Raw genomic sequence first — 21,061 nt, 5'->3', positions numbered from 1 at the left:
TGTTGCAGGTCCAAAGGGAGGGCTTCAGGAATTCCCATCAATGACCAATGTTCTGGCTGCAAGGGGTCTTTCTACCTGGTGCAGAGTTATAGGCAGTGTCCAAAGCAGACAAAATCATTCCTTAAAGACAAAAGTGTAAGGTATAAAACTACATCACAAACATTTTGGATGACTTTATATTTTACTTGAAAATAAAAATCGCCTATTTTTCACGCACTCAAATCTTAAGATCCCACACAGAATGCTATTCCTTTAATCTGAAATGACCTCACTAACTGCAAGTAATTCATGTCAAACTGTTCTAGAAGGAGAGGATTAATGATAAAAACAGATGCCTGATAAACCTGCTGCATACTGCAGCCTTTTCTCCCAGGTGGAATCAATGTGAAATTGTAAGGATGCAAGAAACAGAATCAGTCAACTCTGGCCTCCAAATGTTGAGACATTTAACATTTTGATAATCACTTAAATATAGAAGTTCAAGTTTCTATTAGATTGGAAGACAAGACATTGAAATGGGTTTCAAATTTGGAATGATGCCATTCAGACGCAATTTCAGTAGCCAAGAAACAGAGAGAATACTGGAAACAGTAAGCTTCCTTCAAAGCAGTATTCTATAAACTTTTCTCCATATAACTGAAGAGCATCTCTAGCTCAAAAGGACACTTGCTGTGGGATTGAATGAAGGGTTTCCAGCTTATGAAGTTCTAATGACAGAGGAAGTGAGTTTCTTATTCTGTGTAACTTACTTTTAAAAAACCAAAGACACAAACTTATTTTAAACCCATCTTAGAAATGGGAGCTCTCTGAACTTATATTCAGACAATACTGCTGCTGACCAAGAAGTTGAGTATTTCACAAACTCTTTGCAGATCGTAAGACACATGTAACTCACTGATTCCAGCTGAAAATAGTTGATACAATTCCAGACTGAGATTTTCACACTGCAGCGGAGTGTGCGCTGATATGAAACTTCCTGGCACATTAAAACTGTGTGCCGGACTGAGACTCGAACTCGGGACCTTTGCCTTTCGCGGGCAAGAGCTCTACCAACTGAGTTACCCAAGCACGACTCATGCCCTGTCCTCACAGCCTAACTTCTGCCAGTACCTTGTCTCCTACCTTCCAAACTTTACAGAAGCTCTCCTGCGAACCTTGCAAAACTAGCATTCCTGAAAGAAAGGATATTGCGCAGACATGGCTTAGCCATGGAGACAAGGTACTGGCAGAATTAAACTTGTAACAATGGGTCGTGAGTCATGCTTGGGTAGCTCAGATGGTAGAGCACTTGCCCAAAGGCAAAGGTCCCAAGTTCTGGTAGGCTGAGTCATGGGTCTGGACATTTTGTAGAAACACGACACTCACTTGGGCCTGGGATATATTTTCTTGAAAGGTTATATGTGATTGAAGTTTCTGAGATTATTGTATAAAATACTCTTTGAGTGCTTGTCATGACAAATCTGCATAAAAACTTTAGCTTTCAACAAGACTGATCGTTGTCATGTTTGTCGAGGACAACTACACCAGTGCTTACTATTTACAGCCCATAGATAGCTTGTAACTGAACACTGTAATCGTCAATATGTCGTGCTGCCAGAGATTGTGTTCATGTCTGCATTGATGGTGCCAGTCCACTCGAAAGAACAACCATATTTTCAATATCAGATTTTAACAGTTCCTCTGCTAGGCCTGGAGCCTTTTTATTTTTTAGGATTCTCAAAACAATCCTAATTTCATCCACTGTGAGCAACTGCAGATTTGTACCTTCACCCGCTTTGATTTCCTCTGGAACATATCTCAGCTGTTTGTCTTGAATTGCTTACTGAAATGCTTCTCTCATCTTTACAGCCGTTCCTCTGTCGTAAAAATCACACCATCCTTGCTCTTAATTGGTGCTTCAAATTTGAAGTTCTTCACTGACAGCCATTTGACAATATTAGATTGCTCCTGTATATTCCCTCATCTTGCAGCATATTCTGCTAACTGTGCCTGATCATTGGTCCATTTCCTGTTCTCTCTCCTGGCTGTATTTTGACTCTTGTCTGCCCCAGTGTATTCTTCATGTGATTCAATTTTCTGTGGTCTCATTGCAAAGATTTATCTTTTGTTTTAGTTTTTGCTACAGTCAATTTCATCCCATGTGTCATCTGAGAGACATTCTTTCCTTTGATGTGCCTTAAATTATAAGATGGTTCCAATATCTAGATAACTGTCTCCAAAATTTTGCCAACTTCCTTCAATTGCTGCCTACATAAAATTTTCTTCAGAGAGGACCTGAAAACTATTTTTTAGTTCTAGCGCTGATCTTTCTTGGAATTGTTGGTGTTGTAACCTTCCCCATTTTTTGCTCCTGTGCTTGAGCTTGGCCCTATTTTCTACTATTTTCAATCTGAACTACTTCATAACTAGGCATTAGGCACTTCCAATGTCAGCACCTCTTATTTCTTACATTTAACGGAGCATGTCGAAACTTATGGTTATGTGACCTATTTGATTTGCAATAACATGAAGACACCCCCATTATCTCATGGCAATTACAGTGTGGAAACAATATACTTCCAATGACTATGTCATGCTAAATGCACAAATCTATAAGCAGTTCAGCATTTCTGTGATCTGAAGTTTTTGATGGTGCGGGTTACCATCCTGCAGCCCTCGAGTGTCCTGGTGGGGCTGCCACCTCATGACCTGGACACCTGCCACGGTTTTATTTCAGGACCTTACTCCTTAGATAGTTTGTCTTCACCTTCACTACAGAACACTACCCATACCTCTGTAGTATGTGCATCACCATTTTCCTGGTTGTCATGGATCTATAGGGGTGGACAGAGAACTAATGAGGATAATTAAAAGAAGAAAGACATTGTACCTGGGGCACATTATGAGAGGACACAAATATGAACTTCTGCAATTAATTCTAGAAGGCAGAATAGAAGGAAAGCACCCACCAGGTAGAAGGAAGTAATCATGGCCACAGAATATAAGGACATGGACTAGCATCAACAATTTTGAAGAGCTGGTTCATGAAGCAAGGCAACACTGCCTGTGAGCAGCCAACACACTACAAGTGTATGGCACCAAGAAGAAGAAGAAGAAGAAGAAGAAGATGGATCTTCCACTGCCATATCAGGGGACTGTGCCTGCTGCCACACAATCAGACAAAGGAAACAGAAGGGACAATACGCAAGACAGGATGCTGTGGTATACACTGCCTGGATCCCCTGTGGAGCCTTGAGAGACCCTGCCAATAATTACATTACCACCAGTATAGCCGTCCCCACCCCCACCCGCCCCCACGTCATAGGAACATACAAACCCCCTCAACTACACAGATGTTGTTTTGTTAAGGCTGTTCTTCTGAGGCGGACATGTTAATAACAGTAAATTATGTGAGTGAAATTTACGAGCCATATGAAATAATTATTAGTACCCCAGATGAGTACCTGGCATTGCTTGGGTATGCATTTTTTTCAATTTTAGTAGTCCATCTCCTCCTTCCACCTCCCTCTGTTCATCTCGTCTCTCTGTCCATGTCCTCCTCCCCCTCTTTGTGTTGTAGAATGACATTATTTTGTAGGTACATTCAGCAGCATATGGAAGACACAATCTACTAATTGTGTTGTGAATAGAGTTAGTAGCAAAGTTACAAATTTAAAAGTCATGACCTCACGTCTGATGTGACGGTTTTACTGAATGAACACTGAAAGTGGACTGAGCAATAAACATTTTTCTTCTAATCATTTTGTAGGGGTTATAAGCAAGAAAAAGTTTCATAATTATGTGTAAAGTTCTTGTTCTCAAATATTCGACAGTGTGCATAGTAGCTATACATTATGCAACAAACAGTGTGGAAGTATGGATTAAACACACTGAAAATTATTTAAAAAAACATTGTATTTATTAGTTTGAGTCATATCACGTAGTACACATCAACCAATAAAAGCTTTATCGCAAAGAGAATAAAGTTCAAAGTTAGAGTAAATTTTTTTCTCTAATCCGTGTAATATTCATTAAACCAAAAATTATATTGTACTACACACTTTCTAAAGTAAACTATGTTTTCCTTATGGTTCAAGCTATCTTGTTACCTAATTTTACTGAAAGCAGTTCAGTGGGCTAGTAACAATAAATTTAAATGTTATGCATGGTGCAGCAGTTTTTCACACATCACAGTTTTCATGACATCATATATCCTCAACTATATGTCATACAATGATATAATTTTGCTCATATATTCAGCAGTGAAAGATGTCTGCAGAAAGTGTCACAAATACGACTAACAGTAAAGAAGTAATAAATTAAAATGTCATGCCTTGTGTAGAAATGTAGTAATCAGCGAACTTTTTGCCTATCATCATTTTGAGGAAGATGTCAATGAGAAAAGTTTAGTAAAACTTTGAAATTATGTGTAAAGTTTGTTGCAAGGCACTAAGTGCTCTTGTTCTCAAACACTGGATGAATAAAATCTCCATATTCATGCGTCATAGTCTACACATCTACATCTACATCTATACTCCGCAAGCCACCTGACGGTGTGCAGCAGAGGGTACCCTGAGTACCTCTATCGGTTCTCCCTTCTATTCCAGTCTCATATTGTATGTGGAAATCTCTCTGATTTTACCCTCATGGTCTCTTCGCGAGATATACGTAGGAGGGAGCAATATACTGCTTGACTCTTCGGTGAAGGTATGTTCTCGAAACTTTAACAGAAGCCCGTACCGAGCTACTGAGCGTCTCTCCTGCAGAGTCTTCCACTGGAGTTTATCTGTCATTTCCGTAACGCTTTCGCGATTACTAAATGATCCTGTAACGAAGTGCGCTGCTCTCCGTTGGATCTTCTCTATCTCTTCTATCAACCCTACCTGGTGCGGATCCCACACTGCTGAGCAGTATTCAAGCAGTGGGCGAACAAGCGTACTGTAACCTACTTCCTTTGTTGTTGGATTGAATTTCCTTAGGATTCTTCCAATGAATCTCAGTCTGGCATCTGCTTTACCGACGATCAACTTTATATGATCATTCCATTTTAAATCACTCCTAATGCGTACTCCCAGATAATTTATGGAATTAACTGCTTCCAGTTGCTGACCTGCTATTTTGTAGCTAAATGATAAGGGACCTATCTTTCCATGTATTCGCATCACATTACACTTGTCTACATTGAGATTCAATTGCCATTCCGTGCACCATGCGTCAATTTGCTGCCGGTCCTCCTGCATTTCAGTACAATTTTCCATTGTTGCAACCTCTCGATACACCACAGCATCATCTGCAAAAAGCCTCAGTGAACTTCCAATGTCATCCACCAGGTCATTTATGTATATTGTGAATAGCAACACTTGTTTTTCACTCCCACCCCTTTGACAGGAGGGTGATTCTTAACCCCACAGCAATTCTTTCCAGATCGTAAGTGATACGTGTACTAAGTTTGGTTGAAACCAAACCAATTTTTTTTTTTTTTTTTTTTTTTTTTTTTTTTTTTTTTTTTTTTGAGGAGATCTGGAATATATTTACATAAACATTTTTACAATACATATGACCTACTTTGATGAAATGAAGTCTATATGTTGCCCAATGGTATACTCAAGTTCCCTATGAAAACATCATGCAAATTTGTCAAGCAGTTCTGGAGACAATGGTGTTAAAAGAAGTTTTATTAGGAGCATAAATTACTAATTAAAAAGGAAAATCCAGGATGGATTAATTATTATGGGAAGAATAAATTGCTACTCACCATATAGCAGATAGGTACAACAAAAAGACTGTCAACAAGGAAGCTTTCGGCCAAAAAGACTTTCTTCCACAACCCCCCCCCCCCCCCCTCCACACACACTTTTTACCTTGTGTGTGTGTGTGTGTGTGTGTGTGTGTGTGTGTGTGTGTGTGTGTCTAGTTCATAAGAAGACCTGTTTGGTTGAAAGTTTACTGTTTGACAGTCCTTTTGTTGTGCCTGTCTGTGATTCAGCATCTCCACTATTAGTTAGTAGCAACTACTCGTTTCATAATATTATTGTTATTCTGTCCTGGATTTTCCATTGTTTAATGTAGGTGTTATTTTTTAATTGGATATTTTGATATAGTTCCTTAAGACAGAACCTATGCAGTATTATAAGTTTGCAGCCAGACCAAATGCTGCAGATGGTCTCATTAAAACTGATTTCTCAGCAAAAACTTTAATAATTTTATAAGGCAAAACTCTATCATTGTATAAAGTTCGATGTTTTTATTTTGACTTATGTTTATTTAAAATAGTTCTAGCAAAAACAAGCATTCAGAATTGATACTGTCTATACATTAAAGAGCGTATCACACCAAGGTGTATCATCAACATCAGACACTGGAATTTTTCTGCTGTCAAGGAAAGGTTTGAGCAATAATTAATCAGCTGCTGAACAGATCACACAATAACGATGCATAACAGAGCTGATTGTTACATCAAGGGGTGCTGTACATTTGTGGGTTGGCACATATTTATATGGATGTAGGACACATGTCTTACTATATGAAACTGAGGTTTTCTAAGTCAACAAATATGACACCGTTAATGGTTCTTTATGTTTTATATTGCCACCATAGGTGATTTTGTGCTATAAGAACTCTAAACCAAACAGTGAAACTGTTGTGAACTTTTATCTTCAACAGTGTGCAATTCAGCAAATGAAGTGGTGACCTAAAGTTTCTGAACTGAATGCAAAGAGCACAGTAATCTGGAAAAATGACAAAAGAAGGCTGTAGCTGGTTGCACTTCTCGTCCTATGTCTTTCTCACACACTAACAAAAAGAAGAAATGCATTCACATCAAATATAGCTCATGGGAACGAGCATTTGAAATGTGTTCAAGTTTGAAGATAAACTATTTGATTGGCACTAAAGTCTCATTTCATTTATAACACCAATTGTGATTTACACTGTAACTACTTTTCATCATATTTGACAGTGAGATTTTTTAGATACATACTTTTGCTGCCCCCCCCCCCCCCCCCCCCTTGATTCATAAAAACCAGTACACTCTGCATCGTCTGTTGCATTGTTCAGGATATCCCACAAAGTGGACACCCATAATATTCAATCTATAGTTGATTAATAATACATATGACAAAATATGTATTTACAACATAATAGTGTATGAAAGGTAGTCAATGTTTAAATTATAACAAAAAAGCTTACATAATTAATTTTTGTTTGTTTACAGGTGCATGCTTGCAGTCCCTGCACCACAGTGCTGTAACATGCTGTCAGATGGGCCAAAACAAAACAACATAGCCTACCTACACTTTATCGAACTTTTCATGCCTTCACATTTTCTGTCCCGGCATTATTGATGAACAACTATAAGGCTGAGTATCACAAGAGTGCACTGAAACAGTGAAAAAGATAATGGGAAAACAGTGTGTGTTTCTTCATTTGTCATACGAAAACATTGAGAGTTAGGTGGCAGAAAGAAATAAGCAGGAGGAAAAAAAAAAAATCACAGTCAAGGCAGAGATGGAGATGGGCAGCTCTTGAAAGATTTCACAATGAAGACTCTCAGAATGATGGTTGTACAGCATAGTCACAATATCGTTAAAAATTCACACACACTACATAGACGAAAGAGGTCATTATCCTGAAAATACAACTGATAGAGAAAGCATAACTGTCAAACAGAATCATTTGGAAATGTGCGGGAAGATGTAAAATTGCTTCTTTTGGAACCGGGGTTCCTCCTACTGCCGCACTAGAAAAAATAGTTGGAGAAAGACACTTATAATGCATAAAGGTGCAGGAAAAGTGACAAGTGGTATCCAATCTTTCCTCTCTTCTGCCATGAGGAGCTGCTCCTGATCGTGAAAGGCAGTAATTTACATTTTCCTGTGTGTTTCCAGTTGCCGATATTTCATGTAGAAATTTCCTCTAGGCATATTATATATTTTGTAGTATTTGTTTTGATGGAAATAAATGAATTACCTGGCGAGGCTGCATTTCCACCAGCCCATCCTCCAGCAACACAAATTACAGCATCAATTTTCTCACCATTTAAGAGAGAACCAATCTGTTTGATGACATACACTTCCTGCAAAATAAAATGTTTTTTAGTTCATTTGTTTACAAAGCACTTCAAAGAGATGCTTTGAAGAAACTAAGCATACTAAGTAAAACCCTAGTACTGACAACGGCACTTCACGGTATGTCATAACCAGCCAGTACAAACCCTGTAAAGAGCCACATGTGCACATTTCATATTGGAAACTGAGAAGCTAATGGTAACCTTACATATGACGTGGAAGAGTGGGTACTTGGAGCAATTATTTACTTATATATACACTTAGGTATTACTTCAGATTGGACTTAATCATGCTAAAAAAACTCGACACTAGTCAACAGGTCACGTCTTGTATCAGTGCACTGCCTCTTGCAAACTTCAATATATGACTAATCACTCAAGTGGAATTGCTGTTGCTCTTTCCTGGCACACATAGTGAACTATATTTAAGATATGTTATTTACTGTATGTTTGTAACCTACATTTTTATAGAATGAGATTTTCACTCTGCAGCGGAGTGTGCGCTGATATGAAACTTCCTGGCAGATTAAAACTGTGCGCCCGACCGAGACTCGAACTCGGGACCATTGTCTTTTGCGGGCAAGTGCTCTACCATCTGAGCTACCGGAAGGTAGGGGACGAGATACTGGCAAAAGTAAAGCTGTGAGTACCGGGCGTGAGTCGTGCTTCGGTACCTCAGATGGTAGAGCACTTGCCCGCGAAAGGCAAAGGTCCCAAGTTCGAGTCTCGGTCGGGCACACAGTTTTAATCTGCCAGGAAGTTTATTTTTTTATAATTTGTGATGTTCAACACTACAATTAGGAACAGTAACTGTTCACTTTAGTTTCTGCGGGACCTCACCAAAGCAGTCTTTTTCTTCATCTGCGAGCACACTTACTTAAAATCCAAATTTAATGATAAAAGTACATAGCCAAATAACTGCTCTAATGAGAAATACATCCACATTATGTGCAGCAAGAGGTCTTCAGACAAAGCAAAAAAACCAACAATTTATGAGTTCTTTGGGTTACTCTGTGCTGATACCTGCTCAATCCAAGATTCTTCAGGTTTCACAAGAATGTTGGCATCAGCTTGTTCATTTTCTTTCAGGTCAATAGATCCAACCCACTGAAACAGAACAATTAAAACATTGTAATATTTACAAACTATACACATTTCACAACACTAATATGTGGGATCATTATCTTGGATATAAATAACCAAATAAATATACGTTCTCAGGATGGTGAGGAAGGGATAGATAGTCTTGAGGATATATACATATGATCCACCACAAAATAGTACTCACACTCTTACATTGTGGAAATTAAAAATACAAAAATGTCAGTAGTGCAAAGCAAGTAATAACCATTATTAAATACTTACTTTTCAATTATTTTTTTCACTACTTAGCCTACAGATGGACACTGGCATAACAGTTTTCCGGCTTAACGCTCATATTCAGACCTCGGCTCTCCGCAGCTGTCTCTGGTAAACACGCATTTCACAGGATATGGTAAACAGCAAATCCTCTTGCTTGGGCAGTTTATGGTAGAGGTTACATACAAATCACTGACTTTACCTAGTTACTGTCATCCACAATGTTAGTCCAGCTAACCTTTTTGGGTTTTATGGCTTTCAGGCCTTTGGCTTTTTGGTCACGGACTCCATACAGATAATATTTGCTGAGGTCCACTATCAGTCTTGGGATACTCTGCTCAGAATGTTGGGTATCTTTGCAAAACACCTAGGGTGTGCCACAGACTTTCAAGTTCACATAACTTTGAAATAGTCAGCTCATCTTGGATCTTTTGCGCTGGGCAAATTCCCCTGGCCCTCTGATCCCAAGTCATGGTGGGGCTGGACCAGCTCGCCTCTCTTGTGACTGGGGTTCCAATTTCCTCATGGGAATGGGTCATTACCGTTGTCATCGTTAAAAAATCCACAGGCAAATTGTACCTTTGTGGTGACCTTAAAGCTATCGTAAATTCACACACACACACACACACACACACACACACACACACACACACACACACACACACACACACACACACACTGCCCATTCCTGACAAATTGTTCAAACACTTTGCAGGCTGTCAATTCTCCTCCAAACTTGATCTTTCCAAGGCACATCACCACTTCCCCTGGATGATAAATCCAAGCATGTCGTGATCTTTAACATGCCATTTGGTCTTTATCAATACCTACAATTGATGTTCGGGTTGATAAATTCTCCCGCAATTTTTAAATGCTACCTGGAACAGATCATGTCCAATATTCTCCATGGCTTCTACTACCTAGATGACATTGTCTTTACAGGACATACTACGAGCAACTGCCTGCTAAACTTCTGGGCCCTCTTTCAAAAACTCTGGACCGTGGGTCCATGTTGCAAATCTGCAAAAGTTCAAATTTTTCCAACCATCTCTTGAATATCTGAGCCATGTCATGTTGAGGTAGGGCATCCTAACCATGGAGAGTCTTGTCAAGGTCATTAAGGACCTACCACATCCCTCATTGTTGCGTGAAATACAGGCTTTGTGTGTGTGTGTGTGTGTGTGTGTGTGTGTGTGTGTGTGTGTGTGTGTGTAAAATTGCCTATTACTACTGGTTCATTCCTGGGAGGTTCACCATCGCGCACCCTTTGCCTGGTCTCCAGTACGCAATAAGCCCTTCACCATATTGAAGGAACTCCTCCAGTTGCCACTGTGTCTACCCATCTTAGATCCCAACAAACCATTGGTTTTGGCTATGCACACCTTACAGCACAGAATAGAGGTTGTCCTCACCTATTGGAATGCAGACGGCTCAGTGCAGCCACTGGCGCTTGCATCCAAAACTCCTAGTCCAGCTTAGGTCCAGTACTCTCAGGTCGAGGACGACACACTTGGCTATTGTGTATGGGGTTCAGCAAATTTCACATTTTCTTGTATTGTACTAAATTCCAACTAATTGTAAATCACAAGCCCTTAATTTCATTATTTAGTCCATGTGCCCATGGGGTGCAGGCACCTTATCCCAGATGCCCACTGGCCAGACCCTGAGCCCGATCGGGATGAGCTCATATGTTTTCATTTTGATGTCCCCTCCCATCACGTAGTAGACAGTTTTCCATTCGCTAGTGCCAGACATATAAGGCAACCCCATTCGCAGGCAGGTAGTTTGCCTCTTACAACAAGGTTTGCCATCTTATCCTCTCGGCTACTTTTCCGATCCTCTTCGCAACTAATCTATCTTGTGCCACTGTCTCTCAGTCTTAGAGGGGGTCCTCCTCATCTCCACAGATGATACAGTTACCTGGGGGCAATCATTTCCAGGAGTTTGCAGCAGGAGGTTTTACAGCTCTTACACAATGGCCACTGAGGTGCTTCATGCATTAAAGTCTTGGCTAGCACACATGTTTACTGTCCCACCATTGACAGAGAGCTGGAAAACTGTTTCCCCAGTGCACTAGTCAACAGGCAGCTTCCAGGTCATTATTCTCTCTGCAGCTTCCAGCAACCCAGTACTGGGAACTTATCCACATTGATTTTACAGGTCCATTGCCATTGACGTGCTTTCCGACATGGTCCAATTCCACACAGCCAGTACCAAGGTCTCTATTCTTGCTCTCTCCAATTTTTTTTTTTTTTTTTTTTTTTTGTGGAAGGTCTTCCAGTGATCCTTGTTTATGACAATGAACCCTGGTTCCAGTCTCGGGCTTTGCACGATTGCTGTGTGCGCCCATAGCCCAGCGGACCTTCTCCATGCTGTTGCTAATATAGGCATACACATATTCTTCAATGATATATTTGTAAGATATAAAATAAAAATAAGAATACAATCAGTAATACAAGTGATTACAGTACAAAAGTGTAAATAAATTAAAACATGACAAAAGTTAGATTGTTAAAAAGGAAATAGTTAAGTGACAATAATTCTGATATGCTCTCGTGGAGAATTTTAGATGAAAATATTATGACATAATTGTAAGAGCAAGATTACAGAGTACACAGAATAATATAAAAATGAAAAAACACACAGCAAAAGAACCCACATGAATGGAAGCAGACTGTAGTAAACAATCAGTACCCTCTGCTGGTGTTACCACCAGAATGCCACACAGGCGACAAGAGGTTAGAGGAACATAACCACCAGAGGGCCCCTCATAACCTGTGACACGCCATCCCAAGAAAATATATACAACACCATCCCAAACCATTAACAAGATTATCTAGTTAATAAAATATATTACATAAACAGAGAAGGAGATAAGAAAACACCAGAGTTGTATGATCAATGTAAGAAAACAAAGTAAATAGGTAAGACACTCTATACTAAGTAAAACAGACAAGACATATAGAAGAGAGGTGTTCAGTCATTAAAGTGGAACATTTGCCAAACAAAGCAAAGTAGGCATTGTGTACAAAATTCTCTGATCATTTATTACTTTTGTTGGCTCTTGTTTTTCCACTTTATAAATTTCATGCTCTTCTAACAAGTTGCATTTGGTCTTTATGCACCATGCAGAGAATAGGTATACTATTCTCATTGCTCCCTATAGTACGACCAGTGTTTGATTAATGCAATCCCAAAGCAGTTTCATTACATGGCTGTGAATTCTCCTTAAGCTCATGTTAAAAGAGCAGCCAGTTTGGTAGATATGATATTTATCACTGTTATTACAATCAATCCTGCCTACTCTAGAGCCTTCAAATTTGTCATACACCCTTTTCGGCTTATGTTTTACTTGCTGGTTTAGGGTGTTGTTAACTTGAGAAAGCAACATCTAACATTAAATTTTCTGAAACATTTTTCTATGTGCTGGGACTCTTGCCTTGAAATTTTATAGGAATGCTTTTAGTTTGTTCTTTATTGGTTCTATTTTTTAGGCGAGAGTGCGTCTGCCTGCTGTTTATTACATGTTTCCTTAGGTTACTGTACGGGTGCATATCATTTACTTCTTTACAGACAGGTGAAGGAGATGGTGAATCATTTGAGGTGAAGAAGAATTTTTTATGTCATGGAGGATGGCCTGAACTGGCATTGATGATACTACATGTACATGCAGCTTTTCTGAAAATTGAAACCTTATGTTTGCTGTCAACTTTCTTAGTAGTAAGATTACAGTAGTTAATGGCATTACCTTTCCCAGCTTCTGTAGTAAAAGTTATTTTTGGGTGCATTTTGCCTACTGCTTGAGCAAATGCGCTAAGCTCACTGGTGTCACCCTCTATCAGTAATAAAATGTCATCAACACACAGTTTATAACAAATCATTTCTTTTTAGCTGTGGAAACTTGGCAAAAAAATTTACTTTATAAATTGCTCACAAAAATATACTCTAAAGTACCAGCTAGAGTCTAGCTGCTAGACTATTATCCATCCCAAGTCCATCTTGTTGATAATATATTTCGTCATTGAAGATAGAAATTTAAAGTTAAAACAAAATCTAGAAATTCAATTAGTTCAGTACACTCCGCAGTGCTGACCTTGTTATGGGATAGCAGATTATGTCTAATACTTTCAATAGTTTCCTTTAGCAGGACATTACTGTAGACATTTTTTACGTCAAAGGATGCTAATGTCTCATTAATTGATATATACTGATGAGCCAAAACATTATGACCACCTGCTTAGTAGCTTGTTTGTCTGTCTTTGGAACAGAATACACCACTGATTTTGCGTATGTAATCTACATAAATAACAGGATGCTGATTTGTGAATGAGGTTACGGTGCCCAATAGCAACCCAGATGGGTTCCACAAGATTTACAGCAGGCGAATTTGGTTGCCGAGATAGTAATGTAAGTTCACTATTATGCTCCTCAAACCACTGTAGCACAATTCTGCTTTCGAGACATGGACAATTATGCTGCTAAAAGATGTCATCGCTGTCAGGGAAGACATCAAGCAGGTGGTTCACAGCTGTCAGCTAGTATTTGAGTACTATCACAAGTCCCATGTAAGCGCAGGAGAATGTCTCTCATAGCATAATACTGCTTCCACCAGCCTGCATCTGTGGTGTGCTGCACGATTTGAGCCGGCATTCATCTTGATGAGAGCACTTGTGGAGACGATCATCAACTCAGTGTTAAAATGTGATTCATCTGAAGAGCTGCTGACAGGTTTCCATTGATCGACAGTTGAATCCCGATGGACCCTGTGCCCACTGCAATCTTAACTGATGACATTGTTGGGTCAACATGTGAACACACACGCATTGTCTGCCGCGGAGCTCCATGTTCAACAATGCATAATGATCGGTGTGCTCCAAAACATTTGTGTGTGCACCAGCATTGTGCTCTTTCAGCAGACATGCCACAGATCACCATCTATACTACTTTACAAAGCAGACAAGCATTCGAACCCCACATTCTGTCAAGAGTTGTGGACGTACAACCATTTAGCACCTAGTGGTAGCTTCACTGTCCTCCAACCTCTCTTTCTGCATATGCTCACAACAGCAGCACATCAACATTTGACCAGCTTTTCCGTTTTTGATATAAGTATTCACAGACACTGTGTAATAATAATCTGCCCTTTGTCAAAGTCACTTATCTCAATGGATTTCTCATCTGCAGCCCGTATCTTCACAAGAGTGATCCCCTGTTCGTGTCTGCTTTGCTTACACACTTTTGTTACTGCGTCACGTGTCCACAGTGCCAGAAGGCAGCATCCAATGTCACAATGGGCAATGGTCATAATGTTTCGGCTGATAAGACTATGAGTTCTGCACGCAACTAGTTTTTAACTGATGAATATTGGGTTGCTGAGTCAGCTTTTTAACAAAAGTAAAGTCCATTGCACAGAAATGTGCAACAACTTTAAAGTGTTGGATACCCAAGTCGAGGTCTGGGTCAGGACAGATTGTGGTATGACAACAGAAATGCACGACCTTCATTTTTGCAGAAGAGAATTGGAAACCATGGAAAAGAGTATACACAGAGACCCATCTGATGGTGCCTTGAAACTGGCATTCAGCTGAAACTACTCACTGGAAGCTGTACCAAATTCAAAAGTTGTCAACATACAGTGCAGGGAGTGACCAGCACCCCAACAGATATCACCAGCCCATTGATGGCAAAGAGGAAGATTGAGACATCCACAACAGAGCCCTGTGTGATGCCATTCTCTTGGAGTTGTGGAGAGCTGAGTGAATTTTGATAATAACTCGAACCCTGAACAACTGCTAAAATAACAACTAACAGATAAAAAAATTGTAGGTACCTCAAAAGCCCCACTCAGAGATTAAGTACAATGCCATGAGCCCAAACAGTGTCGTATGCCAATGAGGTGTTGGCATTTCGAAAAAGCCTATTGCTACTTCCAACTGGACCAGATGGTAAGTTGTGGATCATCCCTCCCAGAAAGCAAACTGATAGGAGGACAAAACGCCCAAGACTCGAGAACTCAGCATAATTATCCATCCTTTCAAGCAATTTGCAGAGCATATTGACAAGACTAATCTGTCAGTAACTATCAAGAGAGACTAAGTAGTTGTAGCCACTGAGTAACTTTCATCTACACATCTACATCTACATGACTACTCTGCAATTCACATTTAAGTGCTTGGCAGAGGGTTCATCGAACCACAATCATACTATCTCTCTACTATTCCACTCCTGAACAGCGAGCGGGAAAAACGAACACCTAAACCTTTCTGTTCGAGCTCTGATTTCTCTTATTTTATTTTGATGATCATTCCTACCTATGTAGGTTGGGCTCAACAAAATATTTTCGCATTCGGAAGAGAAAGTTGGTGACTGAAATTTCGTAAAAAGGTCTCGCCACGACGAAAAACGTCTATGCTGTAATGACTTCCATCCCAACTTGTGTATCATATCTGCCACACTCTCTCCCCTATAACGTGATAATACAAAACGAGCTGCCCTTTCTTGCACCCTTTCGATGTCCTCCGTCAATACCACCTGGTAAGGATCCCACACCGCGCAGCAATATTCTAACAGAGGACGAACGAGTGTAGTGTAAGCTGTCTCTTTAGTGGACTTGTTGCATCTTCTAAGTGTCCTGCCAAATCATATGATTATGAAATGAATCAGGGCCTGAAGCCACATCATGAAATGAAGCAAGAGTCTGAAGCAGTTCACAGTCAATAAAATGTTCATTATATGATTTGGTTTGGGGTGGTTAGAACATATGGGCACGTCTTCAACTTGTCGTTTCTGTAGTAGAAGAGGATTCCGATGATAATGCAATGCATGTTGCATGGTGTTCAGCATGAACTGACACTTCGGTAAAAAGACCACCCTGAAGGACAAGACCTGGAACAGTTGTTGGCAGCTCAGAAGACTACACAGTTTGGCCCACACCTGGGATGAAGAGAGATACGTACTGAGGGAGGAGATGTAGCAGCAATCATTCTTAATGTGTTTAATTAAATAGTGAGCCTTAGCATGAAGTCACTTAAACATGTAAGTATTAAGTTTTGTCTGTAAAGGATGTCATTTAAAATGTTACAGCAATCTCCAGTGAACCTGAATAGCTGTTGCAACGTCTTGGTCCATCATGGCATGAGCCAGTGGTGGAGGGGATCTGCAGAAAGGGGATTAGCAGTGAGTGAACACACCGGAGACATCTTGTACAACATTGTTGAGCAGTTTGATATGAGAGGAGGCAAAGGTAACAGCAGATGTATGCAACTGCCATTTGGCGTTTCTGAAAGTGGTCACTGTTACAAAGGTCGTCCCTTAATGATGACCAAAGCAGTGAAGCCACAAGGCCGAGAGGGAGGTTGTTAGATCGGTAACAGAACCAGTACCATGGGCAGCACTGAAGTGGGTAGGAGTACTATCACTGAGGGGAGATAGATCAGGGTCAGTTAGAAGCTGCTCAAATATAAGGGGACTACAATAGAACGTGATACTCCCCTCACAGGGAGCGATGGACACAGAGATCCTCAAGTGGGAGAAAAGTGGGGAAAGATGTTGGATTAAGGTGGTCATCACAAGGTGGTGGCCTCCCTGGGGTATGTAAAAACTGAAAAAACTGATCACTGAGGTTGTTTGAACTTGTGCTGCTACTGTTTCCAAGGTGGTATGATAGGGAATCCACTTTTTGTGTGAACCAATGTACAGATTCCTCCAGATGCCCTCCCTGGGCCAACATGTTTCCAAAGAATGCACAATGGCCAAGGGGCATTGGGGAATGGTCATCAGTGAGGTGAATTTCTTGTAGAGCAACACAAAACACAGAAGAGAATGAATAAGGTAAAGGTGTTCCGGCAGATGATGACAACCATGACAGTTCCAGCAAATTATCACATTATGGTTGTCCAGATTTGGCGTTAAGGATTCAATAGGACTGGTAACACCACAGAATCCGAGAGTGTGGGGGGTTCTCACACCTCTGGGTTCACCAGAACAGCCTTGATCGAATTCTCCTCCTCCTCCTCCGTCGCCGCAACCTTTGGTGGCCTGTATTCTTCCGAAGGGCTATCCGCGACGATTGTGGTGATGGATGAAGAGTGGGCAGGACTAGAACCAACAACCATTAGCTGGTGTCGAGTCTCTGATATGTGGGTTTTTGGGGGTGAGGGATGCTGAGAGAAAGCCCATCACTGGTAGATGCCGGAGGAGAAACCTGTTCCAGGTAGTGGGAATGATTGCTATGACTTTTGTACAACTGGGCGTCATACCAACGGGATGTAGGCATTCATATTCTTTTACATGCATCAGTATATGACACGTTGTCAATAGGTGTGTATTCTTTTTTTTTCTTTCTTTCTTGAAGACTGAGCAAACTGGTGAATGAGAAGAATACTGTTCAGTGCAACTGACACACAGCAGTGGTTGTTCGCAAGGACTACCTTTGTGGAGTGATTGTCTGCAGTCGCCTCATTTTGGATCCACTGTGCAGTGGGACAATATGTGACAAAAGCACAAGCATCTAAAACACCTAATGGGCAGTGGAACATAAGGTTTCACATCACACCTGCACACCGCGGCTATTTCCATGAGAAATTATCGTCAGAGGTTAACATAAAGGCACCTATACCTATTCTGTTATCCTTGGACTGTTTTGGACACATGAAAATGTGTGTCTTGTCCCTCAAGATTATCTCATAGTTCCTCGTCTGTTTGGAGCAGTTGGTTTTGGTGCAAGATGATTCTGTGGATCATATTCAAAGTCTTGTGTGGGGCAATGATCACTAGTATGTTACCCAGATGTTTACACACCTGATGACTTGTACATTGTACAGCAGAAGTAGTTTTAATTGACAGCAGTCCATTGTTCATTTTTCCTAATCACCTGAACTTCTCCAAATTTATCTTCAATATGCTCCACAAAACATACTGCCTTCATTGCAGTAAAAGTAACCCCATTAGTTTGAGTACATATTAAGTATTGAACAAACTGTTTCACTCCTAGATATCTGGCTTGTCCCTCTTCCTATGGGATAGCCAGGGTAGAAAAAGCTGAAGAATTAAAATGTAAACAAAGTCCTGAAACCAAACACACACACACACACACACACACACACACACACACACACACACACAGAACAACAAAAATATCGTTGTCAGATCTATCATACGATAAAAAGGGACAAAAGCAGTGGAAAGAATTAAAAGATGGCAGATACCCGCGGTGGCTGACTACTCGAATACAAGGGGAGGGCCATCCACTTTGCAAACCACTATGAGTTCCAACCTAAAAGATGAGCCCAGATCCAGACATATCAAAAAATGAGATTATATATTAAAAAACAAAGATGCTGTGACTTACCAAATGAGAAAGTGCTGGTAGGCAAACACAATAAAAAGCACACAAACACACGTACAAATTTGAAGCTTTTGCAACCCACAGTTGCTTCATCAGGAAAGAGGGAAGGAGAGGGAAAGGCGAAAGGATGTGGGCTTTAAGGGAGAGGGTAAGGAGTCATTCCAATCCCGGGAGCTGATTTCCCCTTAGGGGGGAAAAAAGGGACAGGTTTACACACACACACACACACACACACACACACACACACACACACACACAATGACATTACACAGTGCCTGCATTTTGGCAGGTGGACTGGTGGTGTGATGGGGATAGTATCAGATGCGGTGCATAGAAGGAGAGGCAGGCAGAGGAGGATTAACAGAGGGTGGCTAGGGGTTCGGGGAGAGGCCGCTGGTTTGCCAGGAAGGAATGTGGGGAGGGAGAGGTAACAGGTATACGGGCTATGCATGTGCTGCATGACTGTAGGAGGCAGTGAGTGGGTAGGAGTACACACTGTAGTTGACGTGGGAACAGAAATTGGGATGGGGTGACAGGATGGAGGAAGGGGAAACTGTTGGGTGGAGAGTGCAGGGACATTGGGTTACCTGAGACAGAGGGCAGGACAATATTATTACAGGAGCAGAGGATGTGTTGAGAGGATAACTCCCATCTGTGTAGTTCAGAGGAGTGGGTGCTGGAGGGAAGAATCAAGATGGCCTGGGTTGTAAACCAGCCATTGAAATTGTGCATGTTGTGCTATCAGGTGTTCAACTTTGTTCTTGGCAGCAGTTTGGCAGTGGCCATGCCGGTTTGTAGTCATACCTACATAGAAAGTTGTGCAGTGTTTGTACCACAGTTGGTATACGGCAGGGCTGCTTTCACAGCTGGCAATGACCTCTGATGGGGTAGCATAAGCCTGTGGCAGTTGGAGTAGGAGAAGCTGAGTAGATGGATAGAGCAGGTCTCATGCTTTGGTCTGCTATAGGGATATCATCCCTGTGGCAAGGGGTTGGAAGTGGCAGTGGCATATGGGTGGACTATGATGATGTGAAGGATGTATGGGTGACAGAACACCACTTTAGGAAGCGTGGAAAGGATATCGGGGTGGATGTTCCCTATCTCAGTGCGTAAAGAGAGAAGGCCCTGGCGAAGGATATGGTCCAGTTACTACAGTCCAGGGTGACATTGAGTGTTGAGGTCCCGATTATTTTGTAGCTGATTCTTGTGTGTGTGCATGCACATGTGTGTGTGTGTGTGTGTGTGTGTGTGTGTGTGTGTGTGTGTGGAGAAATTTGCTTGTGCACTAGGTTTTGGGGAGGGGGGTACTGCCTGTCTGTGAAGGTCTTCATAATGTCTTCAGTATAATGGGCAACGGAGTTTGCATCACTGCAGATATATCATCCATGGGTGGCTAAGCTGTATGGGAGGCATTTTTTGGTCGGGAAATTTTGGTATGGTTTTGTTTTGCTTTAGGGCACAAAAAAACAACTGGGGTTATACGCGCCCAAATCAAAACTATAAAACACGAAGACAGGGAGGAGTTAAAAAATGACTCTACTTCAGTCCCAATGGACATAAGAGAAGTCAGCTAAAAACAGGGACATGGAGACAGGGCTAAGAAAGAAACCATACAGAAACGAAGGTCCAAAACTAAAAATTAAATGGCCTCCACCATATTCCTTTAGCAGATAAAGTAAAACGCAGTCGACAGCCCACGCGTCATTTGCTAAAACAACGATCGGCAAACACAAGTGAGAACATTAACAGTTAAAAAAAAATGGGCATTCTGTCAGGAAGTGATGGCCATTTAAAATTTGGGTGCAATGTGTACAAAGTAGTGGGGTAGCGCCACTTATCAAATGACGATGGCTAAAAAGGCAGTACCCAATAACAGTCCAGTTGAAATGACCTCCTCCCGGCAGGACGGCTGAGAGGAGGTTGTCCAAGCTGCTGGGAGAGGCTTAATAAGCTGGAGCTTATTCCCGTGGCTGGAGGACCATTGGCGATCCCAAAAGGACACAACCTCCTGACAGACTGCAACACAGAGATCATCAGAGGGAATATAGGAACTAGCGGGCTTAGGTACGAGGACTGTAGCCTTCGCAGCAGCCTCGTTTCCTGGCATACCGAAATGACCAGGGATGGTTGGTTGGGTGTGGGATTGAAGGGACCAGACTGCTAAGGTCATCGGTCCCTTGTTCCACAATAAAATCACACGAAATAAAAACTGTCAGTCGTTAAAAACGGAGAACTGAGACAAGGGACGACACAATACAAGAAAGACAGACAGACAAAGACCAGACAAACGGAACTAAAATCACACCGAGTGT

The 21,061-nt window shown here is 41.1% G+C and overlaps 1 protein-coding gene across 1 annotated transcript in view; it reads right to left on the bottom strand.

Annotated features, from left to right (window-relative positions):
* LOC126365829 (dihydropteridine reductase) overlaps positions 1–21,061 on the bottom strand; it is a 51,406-nt gene that overhangs the window by 22,556 nt on the left and 7,789 nt on the right. The window contains exons 2-3 of the mRNA XM_050008456.1: positions 9,068–9,151; positions 7,948–8,053 (exon numbers count right to left, since the gene is read on the bottom strand). Of these exons, the coding sequence (XP_049864413.1) occupies positions 7,948–8,053; positions 9,068–9,151 (190 nt within the window). The remainder of the gene's footprint in view (positions 1–7,947; positions 8,054–9,067; positions 9,152–21,061) is intronic.

The sequence above is a fragment of the Schistocerca gregaria genome, chromosome 4, assembly GCF_023897955.1.
Source record: "Schistocerca gregaria isolate iqSchGreg1 chromosome 4, iqSchGreg1.2, whole genome shotgun sequence".
Lineage (NCBI taxonomy): Eukaryota > Metazoa > Arthropoda > Insecta > Orthoptera > Acrididae > Schistocerca > Schistocerca gregaria.
This window is presented reverse-complemented; position numbering and strand designations above follow the sequence as displayed.